The 16,873-nt window shown below is 40.5% G+C and overlaps 1 protein-coding gene across 3 annotated transcripts in view; it reads left to right on the top strand.

The window, feature by feature from the left end:
- Positions 1–16,873, top strand: part of LOC139698330 (sialin-like) — a 122,478-nt gene that overhangs the window by 11,638 nt on the left and 93,967 nt on the right. For 2 of the 3 annotated variants that reach the window (XM_071597235.1, XM_071597233.1), the window contains exons 2-3: positions 1,934–2,219; positions 11,445–11,669. In XM_071597235.1, the coding sequence (XP_071453336.1) occupies positions 1,941–2,219; positions 11,445–11,669 (504 nt within the window). In that variant the 5' untranslated portion in view covers positions 1,934–1,940. Of the gene's footprint in view, positions 1–1,734; positions 2,220–11,444; positions 11,670–16,873 lie in introns of those variants that run through there. The other variant, XM_071597234.1, reaches the window with a different exon arrangement.

Raw genomic sequence — 16,873 nt, 5'->3', positions numbered from 1 at the left:
CGTGCCTTTGAGAGGTTTGCTTTGTCAACCAGAAACAAGGATGGTACAAAAGAAAAGAAGAGACGGAAGTAAAACCTAGTCAAAATGTCAATAGTTTCACGTTAAGGAGCGAAATGAAAAAACAAAATTAAATGGAGCGAAACCGGCGGAAGGAGACTCAAGGGCGAAGTGACGACACCAGAGACGAAACTACTCTCTTGGCCGAAACTCAACTCCTACTCCGTGATGAAACTAAGCCCATTTGAAAATGCTATAGGTTTCATAGTGGTCGAACCATGTGATTCCTCTTCGAACAGTTTAACGGAGCACCAAATTGAGAATGGTGAATACTGACGCAGTGAAAGAACTTAGCTGCATTGCTCCTGCCGTTCGTTGAACTTCGAGAACCGAAGTGTAAAGTCGTTCGTAATCGTCTATCCAGAAAGTTCAGAAACATACATTAAACAATGCTTACTTTTTAAACGCGTTGGATTAATGCGAAGTTGTGAGCAATAAGATATGCGATTTCCGCGAATTACTTTAATTTCATTGGAGTAAAAGCAACTTCGCGAGTGATAATGCTCGTCAGACACTTATTGAGGCCACCCCCTTATTGGCTCTTCCCCCATTTCCCTCATTTCGTGCGAACGAAGGGAAACGAGTTTCGTTTCACTCCGGCTTGAAACGTGACTCATTCGCACCATTTCTATTCTCCTCCCTCCAAGAAACAGTGGTTCCAGCCACGGTCCCTAACTATAATTGTTACTACATAAAAATGATAAAGATAACATTGACGGGATGACTAAATAAAAAAGACATTCAAAGAACAGGAGGCGGAAGAAATTGTTTCAAAACGCTTCAAAGAAAAAACAAACATATTAGACGGGTTCCAAGGTTACCGAAGACAATAACAGTAGGAGTAATGGATGAGAGGAGATTCCAAGGGAGGACTCGAATGGTATACGTACAGTATAATATGGATATATGTATATAAGTATAGAGAGGTGAAGGCATCCGAGAAGAGAGCCTCAAAACAAACAGAGAAGGCGCTGGCGAGCGTCCGTTGATCATCCGCTGCGTAGCGAGACGGTCAGCATTAAAAAGTATTACTAAGTCTTTCACGCCGACCTTGACATTCACATGTGTTTTCTCATTGGTTCTCTTGGATAAAATTTGAATCACGAAGAAGCAAACACGACTTGTAAAGCCTTTTTGAATGGTATCACGTGCCGCTCTCACATTTCTCAGGAGTTCGTGAGCATTGGACGCCTCACGAGACGGTCGAGGGAGGGCGAGCCTTCCCTCACGGAACGCCTTGACTGCCATTTCAACTTTTTTGGCCTACGTTCATTACAGTCACCCGCTCGCGGAGCGACTTAACGACTCCTTTCAACTATGAAATACACGACTAAGTGGAGCGAACTGTGACCTATTTCCCGCCGCCGAGCGAGCGGATGCCTGTGCACGGCGGCAAGCCGGTCGTTCCATTTGCGCGCGGCATCGCCCAAGGCGTCGCGTGCGCGCGGGGGCCCTGACAAGAGAGCCGCACCGACGCCCGCCTGCCCCCGCTCACTCTCCCTGACGGGTGGGTGTCTCGCTCGCCGCACGCGTGCCGGGTGACTGGCGCCAGTTGCAACGCAGCGCGGCCGTGACATCGCCCTCGTCAACCCGGGGCGCGGGAGCCACCTATCCACACGCGCGGTACTCGCTCGCTCGTCTCTGTCACGGGGGCCGCGCGAGAGCCCGTGTTTCGCTCCACCTTCCTCACGCTCGCCCCTTCGCTTCCCGGGACCCCTTCTTCTAACCCCGCGGTCCGCGGCGGGATAATGAAAGTTACGAAGGAGCAATTATTGTCACCCTACTCCGAATTAGACTTTCCCTCTCGAAGACCAAACGGCGCTGATGACAGGTCTATTTTAACCGCGCTATCTCGGCCTTGATCTATTTCGCACAGGGGGGACATGGCTGCTGGATTCCTTCTCACTGCGCTCCTGGCAATCGCTTTCGCGCTCGCCGGCCTCATCCAGTACCAGATCACGGCAGCCGTGATCAAGTTCTCCGCCGCCGAGTACACGGACTACGTCTCGAAGGCTGGTTTCGTGACACGCTTCTGCAAGGACTACGATGTCTCGGATGAGGCGAAAGTCGATTCGCTGGAGGATCATGGGAGCGGTGATGGGAGCGATCCAGCCGAGGAGGGCAGCGAGGAGGAGGGAAGACATTATTATCCAGTGATTCGGGTATGTTTGTGTTGGCGATTGACCCTCGCCTCCCCTCCCCCCCGCCCCGCCAAACCACTCCCCCGCAAGCTAGAGCGTTTCCATCGAGGGCAGTTATGTCTTTTCATTTACGCCGCGTGCTTGTTTTTGCTCGGAATGCAATTGGCACACGCGTTGCTTTCGCGGTGTCACTCGGCTCGAGCACAATACATCAATCTTGGAGCAGGGAAAGTGGAATACTCTTGCCAAGTTAATTGCATCATTCGTGAAATCACTCGGGTGACTGCACCAATTTTTTCCCTAAGAAGTTGTGTTTCAGAAAATAAAGTCTTCTTGATTTACTTAACAATGTTCAGTTCAGTCGAGGGAACAATGTTTTAAAATATATAGAAAAAAATTCTCAGATTAGAGTAATATGGGCTTAAAAATGCCCTTTTTTCATCTTTACTTTGATTTCTCAAACAAACATTTTTTATTCCATCACCGAATTAGATAAACATTGACTATCATCCTCACCGTATTATTTTTATAGTCTTGTAATATCAATTTCTTCATCAAAAATTTCGATTAAAAATAGTATCATATAAGGAAGGGTATTCCTTATATTATATTATATTATATGAAAACTGGGGTGAACTAGTTTGAGGTAGCCAAATTATTTACTGCATAATTTTCTCTAAAATCATACGTGATTGTTCTTACACGATGATCTTGCGAAATGGTCATTCTCAAACGTTGTCACCGCCTGTCTGCATAGTAAAGCGCAATGACTAAATATGGATTCATGAAGAAAAATGGCCATTGCTCTGATGTTACGTGGCAATTTTATGACACGCAAAATCGAAAATCTATTCACTCGTAAGAATAATAAAAATTCTACTGATTTATAGGAGCCTAAATAAATTGTAATGATATTTAATTTGACCAAACTTCCGCTGCGGTTGGGAACACTTCTATGTCATTGATATTCAAAACTTTTCTTCCCGAAAAGGTGGTAAATTTTAACAAAAATAATAAAAAAGTATCACCTAAACAGCTGTTGAACTATATGCAGTATTGAAATAGATAATATTTGACCGAGAAGTTTCAAAAGTAAGGATTTATATTTTTTCTGATTAATGATCACTTTTTCTAAAATGTGGATTCTTGTTTTTAAAATAATGTACTCTTGGAGGAAATATCAGTATACATACCTGTATACTCGCATGTATATATATATATATAAAATAAAATATATATATATAAATATATAAAAATCTACATCAGCGTTTTTCTATATTTGTGCGTCGCCGAAGAGCGTTCCATTTCAAAGATATATATATATATATATATAAATATATATATATATATATATATATATATATATATATATATATTTATATATATATCTTTGAAATGGAACGCTATATATATATATATATATATATATATAAATATATATATATATATATATACATATATATATATATTTATTTATATATATATATATCTTTGAAATGGAACGCTCTTCGGCGACGCACAAATATAGAAAAACGCTGATGTAGATTTTTTGAATATAGAGACACAAAGAAAGGACGCTCACAATATGTCATTTGACGTTTCGACAGCTCGGCTGTCTTCAGAATGGCGTTCTCGGGGAAGAGCGGAGATGTGCGGGGGAGAGGTGGGGGAAGGAGAGGTAAGGGACCAATAGGAAATGAACAAGGGGGTGGAGGGGATATGCAGGCAGCCATATGATGCATTGAAAGGGCTTGGTTCAGCCCGGGCGGTTTAAATGTTTGGGCCACCCAGATATGTATTCATATATATATACTATATATATATATTTTTTTTTTGTTTCTAAGGTAGGTTTTTGGATGGACACAGCTACTAAATAAATATTTTGAGATTCCTAACAAAATACAAAATCCAATATCCTACTCTGCATCAGATAAATAAATAAATAAATAATATATATATATATATATATATATATATATATATATATATATATATATATATATATATATATATATATATGATATGGAAAGTCTGCAGAGGAAGGGTGAAATCGGTGCGCTGTACAGCAAAGTTAAATCGTTATCGGGAAGTAAGAAAGGAAGAGCTATGCTAACAGTTAGGGATAAGGCGGGTAAGGTAATAGTTGACGCAGGAAAGATCCAAGAGAGATGGAAGGAGTATATAGAAGAACTGTATAGTAAGCAGCTTAGACCAACAAAGTTAGACATTGAAAAAGAAAATGACGTAGAGGAAGACAGCTTAGGTCCAGGCATACTAGACAATGAGATAGAAAGGGCATTAAGGGAGATGAAACTAAATAAGGCCGTGGGGGTAGATAACATTCCCGTGGAACTTTTAAAATGCTTAGAAAAATGTGGCAGGAAGAGGCTATATGGGCTGATCCGTAGTATTTATGAGGAGGGAATCTGGCCGGAAGACTTTGTGAGATCAGTTTTAGTTCCGATTCCGAAAAAGGTAAAGGCCACGTCATGTGAGGACTATAGGACAATTAGTTTGATATCCCACGCAGCTAAGGTTGTTCTCAGGATCATAAACAAAAGGATAGAGGGTAGGGCAAATGATTACTTAGGGGATGATCAGTTTGGGTTTAGGAAGGGGAGAGGTACGCGTGAGGCCATTGCAGTAATGAGATTATTAATCGAGAGGAATATAGAACACAACCAGGAGGTATTTGCCTGTTTCGTAGATTTTGAAAAAGCGTTTGATAGAGTGAATTGGGAAAAACTAATGAGTATATTGCAGAAAATAGGAATAGATTGGAGGGAAAGGAGACTAATCCGCAACCTGTACATGTCTCAGACTGCTCAGGTGCGGGTGGGAAACGGGGAGTCAGGATGGGCAGTGTTAGGAAGGGGTGTAAGGCAGGGTTGCCCATTATCACCGTTGCTGTTCAACCTGTATGCAGAGGAAATGATCAAAGAGGCATGGGAAGAACTCGAGGTAGGAATGAAAGTGGGCGGGGAAATCGTAAAATCAGTTAGGTTTGCTGATGACCAAGCTTTAGTTTGTCAGTGAGCCAAAGGGTTGTAAGCGTTGCTGAGTGTGTTCGAAATTCAGTGCGACAGGTATGGGATGAGAATCAATATTAATAAAACAAAGGTTATGCGATTTTCTAGAAAGAAAAAGGCTAAGCTTAACATTAAAGTAGGAGGGCAAAAACTAGAGCAGGTAGAACAGTTTACGTATCTCGGTAGTGTTTTGGACCAACACGGTCAAAGTAGTAGGGACGTAAGGAGAAGAATTGCGCTAGGCAAAGAGGCTTTCACAAGGAGGAGGGAGTTGATGACAGGGACTTTGAGTAAGGATGTTAAGAAAAGACTCGTAAAAACTTTGATATGGAGCGTAGCTATGTACGGTGCGGAAACGTGGTCATTGAAGCAGTAGGATAGATGTAGATTGGAGGCTTTTGAAATGTGGGTGTGGAGAAGAATGGAGAAGGTGAAATGGACAGAGAAGAAAACAAGTGAGGAAGTACTTGGTATGGTGGCGAAGAGAGGGGTTTGTTGGGGGAAATCCTATGGAGGCAGGAAAAGTGGATGAAGGGGGTGTTGACCGGCAGTGGGATGTTGAAGACTGTGATAGAAGGTAGAATTTTGGGCAAAAGAGGCAAGGGAAGGAACAGGATAGGGATGTTGGACGGGATGAAGGGAGGAATAAAGTACTCGGAGATGAAGAGGGACCTGATATTGAGTAGGATGATGAATTTTGTGTTTTGTTAGGAGTAATAAAATATTTGTTTGGTAGTTGTGTCCATCCAAAAACCTACCTTAACCGGTAGATTACCTTAAAAAAAATATATATGTATATATATATATATATATATATATATATATATATATATATGTGTATATATATATATGTATATATATATATATATATATATATATATATATATATATATATATAAGCCATAAACACAGTAATCAACCCGAAGGTCGGTTTGGTAGGTGATGGTAGAGTTCACCTAGTACTAAGCCCTGTACGGCGCGTGAAATTCACACATCAAGGTAGGGGGGACAGTTCCTTTCCCTGTGCCGGTTATGGTTTCCTAGGAAGATCTGGTACCCAAAAATCACAGAGCTTGGGTGGAGCTGCAGGTGCCCCGAGTGCCCGGGAATTGAACCCTGGACCCTCCGGTCAGTAGTCCAACGCTCTACCCCCTGGACTACCGCGACCCACTTTATAAATATATATATATATATATACATATAAATATATGTATATAAACAGAAACACAAATGTTCGAATGTGTATATGTATATATCTGTGCGTGTATATATATGTGTGTTTGTATATATATACAGGTATATATATATATATATATATATATATATATATATATATATATATATATATATATATATATATATATTTATATACATATACACATTCGAACATGGAATCCCGCCACACGGCGGACAAATATTTATTCGCATGGAAATAGATTTAAGGAAAAGGGATAGGAACACACAGAAAGGAAGAACACAGGGGAGGTGGGCAAGGCGGAATCGGTCAGATCACTGGTGTAATAATATTTCATTGACCGGGGCTTGAACCATGGACCTTTCGACTTGCCGGGCGGATGCTGTAACCACTTGAGCTATCGAGGAAAGGAAATATATTCTGAAATCCGCGGGGGGTTGTTGGATATGCGGTGAAAGGGGTGACACTTGAGAGCCTAACGCCCTCACCTTCCTTTCAGAGGAGATGCCGAAGAGGTGGTAATCTTCTCGGCCGGTCACGAGAAAGGAAGGGGCGCCGTGGAGAGCATCGGCGAAGCCCGTCCTCCACCTTTGAAGTCGTGGGATCCTGCAGCAGCAATGGCGGGCGTTGGAACAGGCGCTAGGATGCTGCAGTGCGCGCAGTGTGGTCCAATTCGGTTGCCCTGTCAAGAGGATGCGTTTAGGGGATTACCACCTGGATATTAATAGATGCGGGAGAGCCATTAGGGTTTATGGGGAGGGGAAAAGTGGCGACTAGTATCGGAGAGAAATAACTTTCCCATAGAGGAATGTGCTGCGAACGCATCCGTGCGATGGACATTTTTCCCGGAATTGCAATTTCCTTTCCGGAAAAGCTATGCCTTTCTTATCAAATGAGGAAAAACGTTATTTATAAAGCGATGTGACTTTGAAAGAGGTCGATATTCTTTCTCCTTCTCACGAAACATTAGCGGAGTGCTTGATGACCACGGATGAGGGGCTGAAAGGAAAATTAGGGGGAACAGCCGGAATCAGAACCTTTCCAAGCGGTATGACATGTTTCCAGCACGCAATCCTCATGAAGAGAAGTGTCCCGCGATACCTTTCCTTAATCCATCGGCGGTGACTGTGACTCTTTTGGAAGACTCATAAGTGGGCGAAATGGGTGTGTGAAATGGAGAAAATGTGGAAGCATGCAACAATTTGGCTTTTAGTTTCGAGAGCGCTCACCTGACGCCTACAGCCTCGCTCTATGAATAAGTCGGCGCCGCATTCAGTGATTTGGAAGAGGCGGAACTGAAAATGGTGTCGGATGGGTTCCCCGATACATGCTCTCGTGGATCCTTCGACTAAGGACGCACATATATCTTAATACCCCAATGAATGACATGGGATTCTTCAACCACTCGGCAACCTCCTAGGTGATTGATTACCTGTGCCCAATGATGAGGAAGTGCAACGAACCATTGAGGAGATGATGAGGGATGATGCTCACCCCCTCCCTCACACGGACAACATTCTCGATACGCTATCAGGTGCATCGAGATAGTCTTTCTCCTTAAAGGATATGGTGTCAAGATACTGGCAGTGTGAGGTTGAGAAAATCGATAGGGAAGAGACAGCATTTGTTACAGTTGACGGGCTTTGCCAATTTAGTATTGCATTTAGGAACGTTCAAGGGGCCCAGTACTTTTCACGGGTTAGTGAGCCAAGTGCTTGCAGGTGCTCAATAGAAGTGTTGTTTGATGCCACCACATAGCTCGAAGGCTTATCGTATAAATTTATCAGTTTCAACCCAAAGGCCATAGCCTACTTTCTCATCATCGCCGATATTATTCCGCTGCAGTTCTTTTCCCAGCTTCTTTTTCCATTCTTCCCTGGATATTCTAACTCTTTTGCTAATTTCTTTTTTTACTTTCGGTAATTTAGTCTTTAGTCCTTGATACATTGTATTTTACTCTTTCTTCCAAATTTTTGTCCAGGATTTTTAACCTGATTTTCAAATTCATAATTCACTAGTGTGTAGAGTATATGGTATCTTATTGAATCCCTTGGCATCTTCCGTCTTTATCGTCTTCGTGGGTCGTTCTGAAAGAGTGCTTTTCCACTACTGATTTGTATTACTATTATTACTATTATTATTATTACAAGTACACATGTGCTAATAGACATTGTCAGGTGGCACACAAGTCCCAAATAATTGCAAAAGATAGTACATAAAACCAGACTTCAAAACCCAAATCTCTTTGACAAAACAAGTGAATCCCCATCCCATTTACAGCCATTAATCAGCAAGAAAAAAAAAAGATAAATTAAAAATAAAATTAAGCTATTACATATAATACCAATTCACAGTATTATCACAATATTATTCACAGAATTCCACAAACTTTTATCCGTTTTCATTTTTCTTCCTAATGTTATGTCTCCCTAAAGACTCTTTTCCTTTTTGTCTTTCTACAACGATTATATTCCATTCTTCATGCATGATTAGATTTCCTTCTCTCATTATTTCTTTTTTATTTTGGCGATGACGTCGTACAACTCCTCACTTCGTCATCATCGTAGTCTGTTGATGGCATGTACATTTACAACCACAGCTTGTGTGAGATTCGTTTCTGTATTTACCGTAATGATCCTTCAATTGTATTACTAGAATATCTTCACACTCATCGCAGCACTTTACCATATTATCGTATCTATCTACTTCCATTCATGGAGCCAGTGCGAATGAGCTCCCGGCTGCTGCTCCAGATACCTCATTCTTCGGTCCATGTGCATCTGAAATATCTGAGCCCGTTCTATAAACTATTGCCTCTGTACCCGTTGGCCTTCCAGATACCCTAGATGGCCGTTAATTCCAAGTCCTGGTGATAAATTAATGTACAAATTTGACTGTTGTACTACACCCTAGTGTGGTCGCCGACCGGAGATACTAATGGGGGACTCGGTCAATTACGAAATATTTTACTCTTAGAATACTGCATCACGTCATCTTATTTAATAAAATAAAAAGAGAAAATGAGTGAACTGCTTCTCCATAAAAATCAGCATAACCGTCTACAAAACAAAGCCGTGTGGAAGCCATGAACGTGATTTTTACCGCGTCATGCTACATTTTTCAATAAATTAAAAAATTCAAATTAAATCCTTGTTTTTGTAGTCAGCGAGCTTTGGCACAGTGAGCAATTAATACTCGTAAATTGTCGGTACTTCAAGTGCCTTGAATCTTAAATGTAAAGCTATAGTGTAGTTTTTATTTGTAACTGATGACATAAGCGAAAATGAGGAGTCAATATAGTGCATAAGAACGACCGCTTGATTCGAGTCCTATCGAAGGCTAGTATCAGCTTCTTTTTCCGACCCAGCCTCCATTGTCGGCCACATCGTCCAACCACTCAAATGACCCGTTATGAGAATGTGGACATGTCTTAAAATATGATGGAGGCTATTTTAGGGCATGCTCTTTAAAAGTCTTGAGCAATGACCACCCCGTTATGATATTAACGTTTTCATTAGGACAGCTTTCTCAGAATGTCCGTAATTCACAATCCCCCCCATAGAATGGTCTCCAGAGAATTGTTTTGAAGCAGATTCCCAAGTCAATCCTGTTATCTACCTTGTCTCTTTATTTCTTCATAAAACCATTTCCTGCCTGTCTCCAACACGTAATTATCGTATTGAAATGTAATGAAATATTTGACTTTGTAATTCCACACACTTTCACTTCCACACTTCACAAAGTGTGTGGAATTATAAAGTCAATTATTTCATTACACTTCAATATATTATGCAAATTCCATAAAGTTACGCCTGAGACAACAAATTTTACGTAATTATCGTAATTCATAATCCATCACTTCTGTAATTATTTCATTATGGTAACTATTGGGCTATGGTAGCTAATGGACAATCGTAAACTTGGTGAGCACCTAGCCTTTTCTTTGCCTTTCTCTTCTGCAAAGAGGCAACTTTTAAGTTGCTAGAGCAGTTGAATAAAGTGATACATATTTTTAAATTGACATAATTTATTGTGAAAAAATATGACTGTATTAGTATTATTGTTAGCTAAGTATGTATTAATATGTGGTACACGTTTCATTTCTGGGATTCAGTTTTGCGTCGGCGACCCGACTCAAGTTGAAACGTGTTCAGCTCCCCTACGCTTGCTTCGATGACGAAAAATGCTTCCCGTGAAAGCGCTTCTCTTCATTGGGAAACAGTGAAAAATCCTATGGGGCCAGGTGCGGAGTATAGGGAAGATGAACACATTTCTCATCGATGTTTGCGGGAGAATCGCGATTTCGTGGAACCCATCGCAAACAAGCAAGTCCCATGTGAAAGGTGTCGTATCTGTTACCAGCGTTTGGGTGGCGACAAATGAAAGATCCAGTAGTTCTAATACTGTCACAACCGCTATTCGTCAATGTTATCTCACCACAGCGGTGTTGAAGTTCACACCTGCAGAGCAGTGGCTGGAGCTCCGGGGTCACCTTCTCATGAAGTTGATTGTCTCTGCTCTTTAAAAATATTAAGCAGTCTTCTAGCTATGCCATAGAGTAGAATAGACTCTCCACAAGCTCCCTGTAACATTATATAAGCCTCACTTTGAAACTGATTGGCTCCTATCTAAACACTTAAATTGATCTTCTAGCTCTTCTATAGAGTAGAATAAACTCTCCATAGCTCCCTGAAGCATTACATTTCCCCCGGCTGACAATTTATTCAGGATAAACTATTTCAATGCAGTGTTATCTCGAAGTAATGATCACTGTTTATTGAACATTTCTGGTAATTTTGTCATCATTCCTCAGTCACATCACATTTCCGTCGCTTGCAATCTTCTATTCTCTGCTGCTTTTAGCCTTCATTTCTCACCATCATTGCAAAGTAGATACCAAGTTTCTTCATTGACTATAGTCAATGCTATTTGCCGTGTGTTTCACTCATAGACGTCATAGAAATAAAGAGGATTGACTGACAGCATTTTTCATATTTGCTCCTCCGATCTGTTTCTTTCCAGGTTCCTCTGACGGAAGACAGGCGCTGGGAACTTAACCTATACGAAGCATTCGTTTGGGGCTCGTTGGTGGGCCCCCTGATTGGAGGCTTTTTAGTGCCTCGTTTGGGCCCGAAACGGGTAATCGAAGGAGGACTTCTTGGGGCCAGCGCAGCCACACTCCTCGTGCCTGCAGCATGGTTCACTGCGTCCCACTACGCGCTCAGTGTCACGCAAGGGGTCTGCACGGTAAGTACACCCCACGGTTTATGCAATCTATTATTTAGGTATTTGTTTCATAATTCTTACAGTCGTGCCACTTGTGTCTCGAATGGTCTATTTAAAAGGTTTCATTGCCGCTATGTTTATTGATTGTAGTTCAGAGCTACCATTTTAATATCCTTAGTAACACTATGATCGTTTACCAATTTATGTTGTTTTTCTTCAGTTAAATTAAGACAGTGGAATTCCGTAGCATTAAACCCTTGACGTTGAATTCGTTAGATTACAGTTCCTTAAATGTTTCCAGATTTTTAATACCCAGTCAGAATACGTCTGAGTGAAGATATTGGAATAGGAATAAACATTGTGTACTTCGCGAAAAAATCACATAGAAATGAGCAATTCCAACGAATTAAAAATGTGTGCCGACGTAAGTTTTGCTTATCCCATCATCTATATATTTAAGCAATAAAATTACGAAATTTTAGAATAGTATATCGTAATCATCAGGCCTGATGAAACTGAAATGAGGAAAACCTAGGTCGAAATAAATATTAATTTTTTTAAATTGCCCATTTCTTAGTGATAATTTAGTGATGTTTTTTTCCACTCATGATCGCCTGAATCCTCTGATAGTGTACTTCCTTCTGCTCATTACCAGCGTAGTTCCAGTTACTGCTTTATTTTCACTAACACGTAATATTATATAGCAAAAGGAGGAAATCAGCTCAATTACGGCCTTAATTACTAAAAAATTCCTATACTATACCTATACTTAATAACTTGTTGGCCTATGCTCTTTACCATACAGTTCTTCTATATACTATATTATATTATATTATATACTATGTTATATTGTATATATATTGTTTACTATATTATATTATATTATATTATATACTATGTATTCCTTCCATCTCCATTGGATCTTTTCTGTTTCAGCTATTATGTTACCCGACTTATCTCTAACTGTAACCACAGATATTGCCTTTTCACTTTCCGATAGTGTTTTAACCTTCTTTTATAGCGCACCGATGTCGCCATACCTCTGCAAACTTTCCATGTCCTCGCACTACGTCTTCCACAATGGCTCTTTTGTTTTATTAGTCACCCGTCTCAATTAACTTTTAACTCATTTTACTTCCTTCTGTGTTTACCCACTTTGTTTACATTCTTTCATGTCCTTCTCTCAGCTGTCTTTCTAATCATCTCACCCGTGATCCATGGTGCACTTTTCCCATTAACAGTTTTTATAGTTTCTTTTGCTGCTTTCGGTGTCCCTATTTTGACATATTTCCATTTTGCCTCGATATTACTCAGCTCTTTTCCCTCATCCAAGATTTTCTCTACAGCCTGCAGGTCCTTCTTTTAAACCTAGTTAATGCTTATAAATTCCATTCCCTCATTCGCCGCCCCTGCCTTATATTTTTGAATCCGACGCTACACGTCACGAGCACTAAAGTGTGATCTGAGTCCGCATCCACTCCCGGGAAACATTATACGGCGCTCGTCCTTAAAAATTTCACTTGTTTCATCTTTAAATATTTCTCGTACTCACTGTCATTCTCTTTTTTCTCTTTTCAAAAGATTCTTTACTTTACGGTATTATTCTTGAAACAATTCCCGCGTAGGCAAGCTATTCTACTTGCTGTATTTAATGCTCCTCAAATTTAATGTTTGCCAATGCTTTCCTATTTTGCAAGTACCTCGTGAACGTTGCTCTTTTGATATTGCTTCTAATCCCATACTTATCACGCAGATTTTCTAATAAACTAAGGAATGTTGTAAGCCTCTTTTTTGTCTGACTAATCAAAGCTAGATCATTCACAATTCTTATTTAATGATTATTATTATCACTATTATTCCATTTTATAGCTTTCTCCATGTCTCTCTTACGTTTTCCTGCGCGTAAACGTTTAAAATCGGGCGAAAATGACCACCTAGACTCGCCTGCAGACGAACCACCTGTTATCCCAACCTGTGGAGGCAGAGACGTTAAGTTTGCGGCTTTCCCTCTAGTCTTCTCCTTTCTTCTATGCTATATTTATCCATTCTATCAAATTTACTCATGTCTTTACGGATACAATTATCTTTCTCGATACCTGGCACTTCTTTTACTTAACTTTAAAGTGAACCAGTTCATCTTTTCTCTATAAACATTCCATACCCACGCCCTACGTGTTTCAATCGTTCCTACAAGTTTCTCAACTTAGTTTTGTTATTTATTTCCTTTGACTTCCTTCTTCATTATTCGGTATTCATATTCTACTCTTTCTTCATGAGAATATACTTCCTATTGGCTTCTTCTGTGGCCCATAGCTTTCTAATCCATCACTCTAATATGGCTATGCGTGATTTAAATATGGCTTCAATTGCAACCTTCGCTATAATATCTTTTATGAATCCCACCCCAGTAAATATTTCGGCATTCCAATTCCTTACGCTTCTTCCCTTTCTTATCTTCTTTGATATTGCATCTGCACCCACGCACTACCCCACGAGCCGACACAACGGCGTGTGGCCGGAGAAATTACTTGCATTGAATGAATGAAATAATTAAATGCAACAGCAATTCATACAGTATTAGCTCGCATAAAAACACACCCTTGCGCACACAAGACTATATACACAATGAAATACATGTGCATCTATCTACATCGACACAATGCCTCGAAAGCCGTCGCAAGGAAGGGTGGCAGCGGGTGGTAGGTCACCAGCCCATTTACATTTATGATTATTATTATTATTAGGTAATCTACCGGTTAAGGTAGGTTTTTGGATGGACACAGCCACCAAATAAATATTTTGTGATTCCTAACACAACACAAAACCTTCATCCTACTCTATATAAGGTCCTTCTTCATCTCCGAGTACTTTATTCCTCCCTTCATCCCGTCCAACATCCCTATCCTGTTCCTTCCCTTTCCTCGTTTTCCAAACATTCTCCCCTCAATTACAGTCTTCAACATCCCGCTGCCGGTCAATACTCCCTTCAGCCCCTTTTCCTGCCTCCATAGGATTTCTCCCAACAAACCCCTCTCTTCGCCCACCATACCAAGTACTTCCTCATTTGTTTTCTTGTCTGTCCATTTCACCTTCTCCATTCTTCTCCACACCCACATTTCAAAAGCCTCCAGTCTACGTCTATCCTCCTGCTTCAATGACCACGTTTCCGCGCCGCACATAGCTACGCTCCATATCAAAGTTTTTACGAGTCTTTTCATAATATCCTTACCCAACGTCCCTGTCATCAACCTCCTCCTCCTTGTGAAGGCCTCTTTGCCTAGCGCACTTCTTCCCTTACGTCTATACTACTTTGACCGTGTTGGTCCAAAACACTTCCCAGATACGTAAACTGTTCTACCTGCTCTAGTTTTTGCCCTCCTACTTAAATGTTAAGCTTAACCTTTTTCTTTCTGGAAAATCGCATAACCTTTGTTTTAATAATACTAATTTTCATCCCATACATGTCGCTCTGAATTTCCAATTCACTTGGAGTTGAATCTTGTAAACCCCTATTTTCGACAGCGTTTACCTAGCCATGTCTTGCATGTACATTGTGCGTGGCTAATTCAGTGCATTTTATTATATAAGTTAATTTAATTATTTTGGAGCTTTGGGTTCAATGTTGTTGTGATTGCGTATCGTGTGGGGAAAGAACAAGTACGCACTTGCATTTGATGTGACGGTGCACAGCTCACTTTTTATCCCTGTGGTCGAGTCTAACAATATAATTTGATCTCATAAAATTTATCATGTGTCGCAAGAAAACTCGGGTACCCAATGCCAGTGTAATAGTCTCAAAGCCTTGCTCGCTGCCTTTGAGAATCAAAAATATCCCAGCCTGTTTCCTCCACCATATCCGACGAGCTGACTCTATTCTCAAGTGATTTTTAACAAACCCAGGGAATTTTCTCTGAATCTCATTCAATTCATTCGATAACGTGTTCTACCATAGATCCTATGCGCATACATACATTTATGTACGCCCATATTATTAATATTTATATAAATCTGCCGGTTAAGGTAGAACACAGGCTACAACGGTTCTACGATATTTCCCTTGCCTCACCAACAAAGTACAGCCTGACATCCGACACCATGTTAAGCTCCTCTTTAATTCAGCATGCTTCCTTCATCCCTTTGTTCCGTCCAGCATGCCTATCCTGTTCCTGCCCTCTCCTCGTTTGCCAAACATTCTCCCCTCTATCACAATTTTCAATATCCCACGGCCCATCAAAATGCCGTTTCCACGCCGCACATAACCACGCTCCATTTCAGAGTTTTGACGAATCGTTTCTTAAAATTCTTACTCAAAGTCACCGTCCTCGAATCTCTCCTAATTACGAAAGTTTATTTGAATAAAGAATTTATTCAACTTATCGCCCGGCAACTGGGACCGTTTAGGTACAAAAAAGTTACGATACTCTTCTACTAAATAGTTAATGAATTCCCACGAATATTTTTTATATATACCTTAGCTTTTCTCTTCCACTAAACATGAATAGCTGTGGTTTTTGTTTATTTATTTACATACAACAACCTATCGCGCAGACTTTCTAACGCGTTCATCAGTGCTTGCAACCTCTTGGCTGATTGATTAGCTAAAGTTTGATCATTTGCAAATCTAACTATTTTTTTGATTGCTCCACCGAATTTGTTTCCTATTTCCAGTTCTTTCCATGCCTTTTAAACGATTTCCTCCACATATACGTCTAACAGCACACGTCATAATTTACAACCCTACCTTTCTCTTCTTCCTAACACTGACCATCCGGACTCGCCACTCGCACTTGAGCAGTCTGACTACGGATTAGCCTCCTACTCCTCCAATCTATTTTCTGCAATATATTCATTAGTTTTCCCAATTTACTCTATCAAACGCCTTTTCGAAACCTATGATATAGGGCAATACATCCTGAGTGTATTCTATGTTCCTCTCTGTTGGTGCTCTCATTACTGCAATTTCATCACGCGTGCCTCGGCCATTCCTGAACCTAACTGATCTTCCCTTAGGCAATCATTTACCCTGCTCTCCAAGTCTCTTGTCGATGAGCCTGAGAACCACTTAAGCTGCGTGTGAAATTAAAATTTTGTTTTGTACTCCTCGCCTTTTCTTTTTTTTTGGAATAGGAAGTAAAAGTGATCGGAAGAAATTTTCCGGCAAAATTTCTCCCTTTTAATGCTAAAAATGTATCTATGAAAAATTACTCCGACGCTCTCCAAAATTT

Source organism: Hetaerina americana, unplaced genomic scaffold (genome assembly GCF_022747635.1).
Source record: "Hetaerina americana unplaced genomic scaffold, ioHetAmer1.1.p SCAF_82, whole genome shotgun sequence".
NCBI lineage: Eukaryota > Metazoa > Arthropoda > Insecta > Odonata > Calopterygidae > Hetaerina > Hetaerina americana.
Note: the sequence above shows the minus strand (reverse complement) of the source record. Positions and strands in the feature narration are given on the sequence as shown.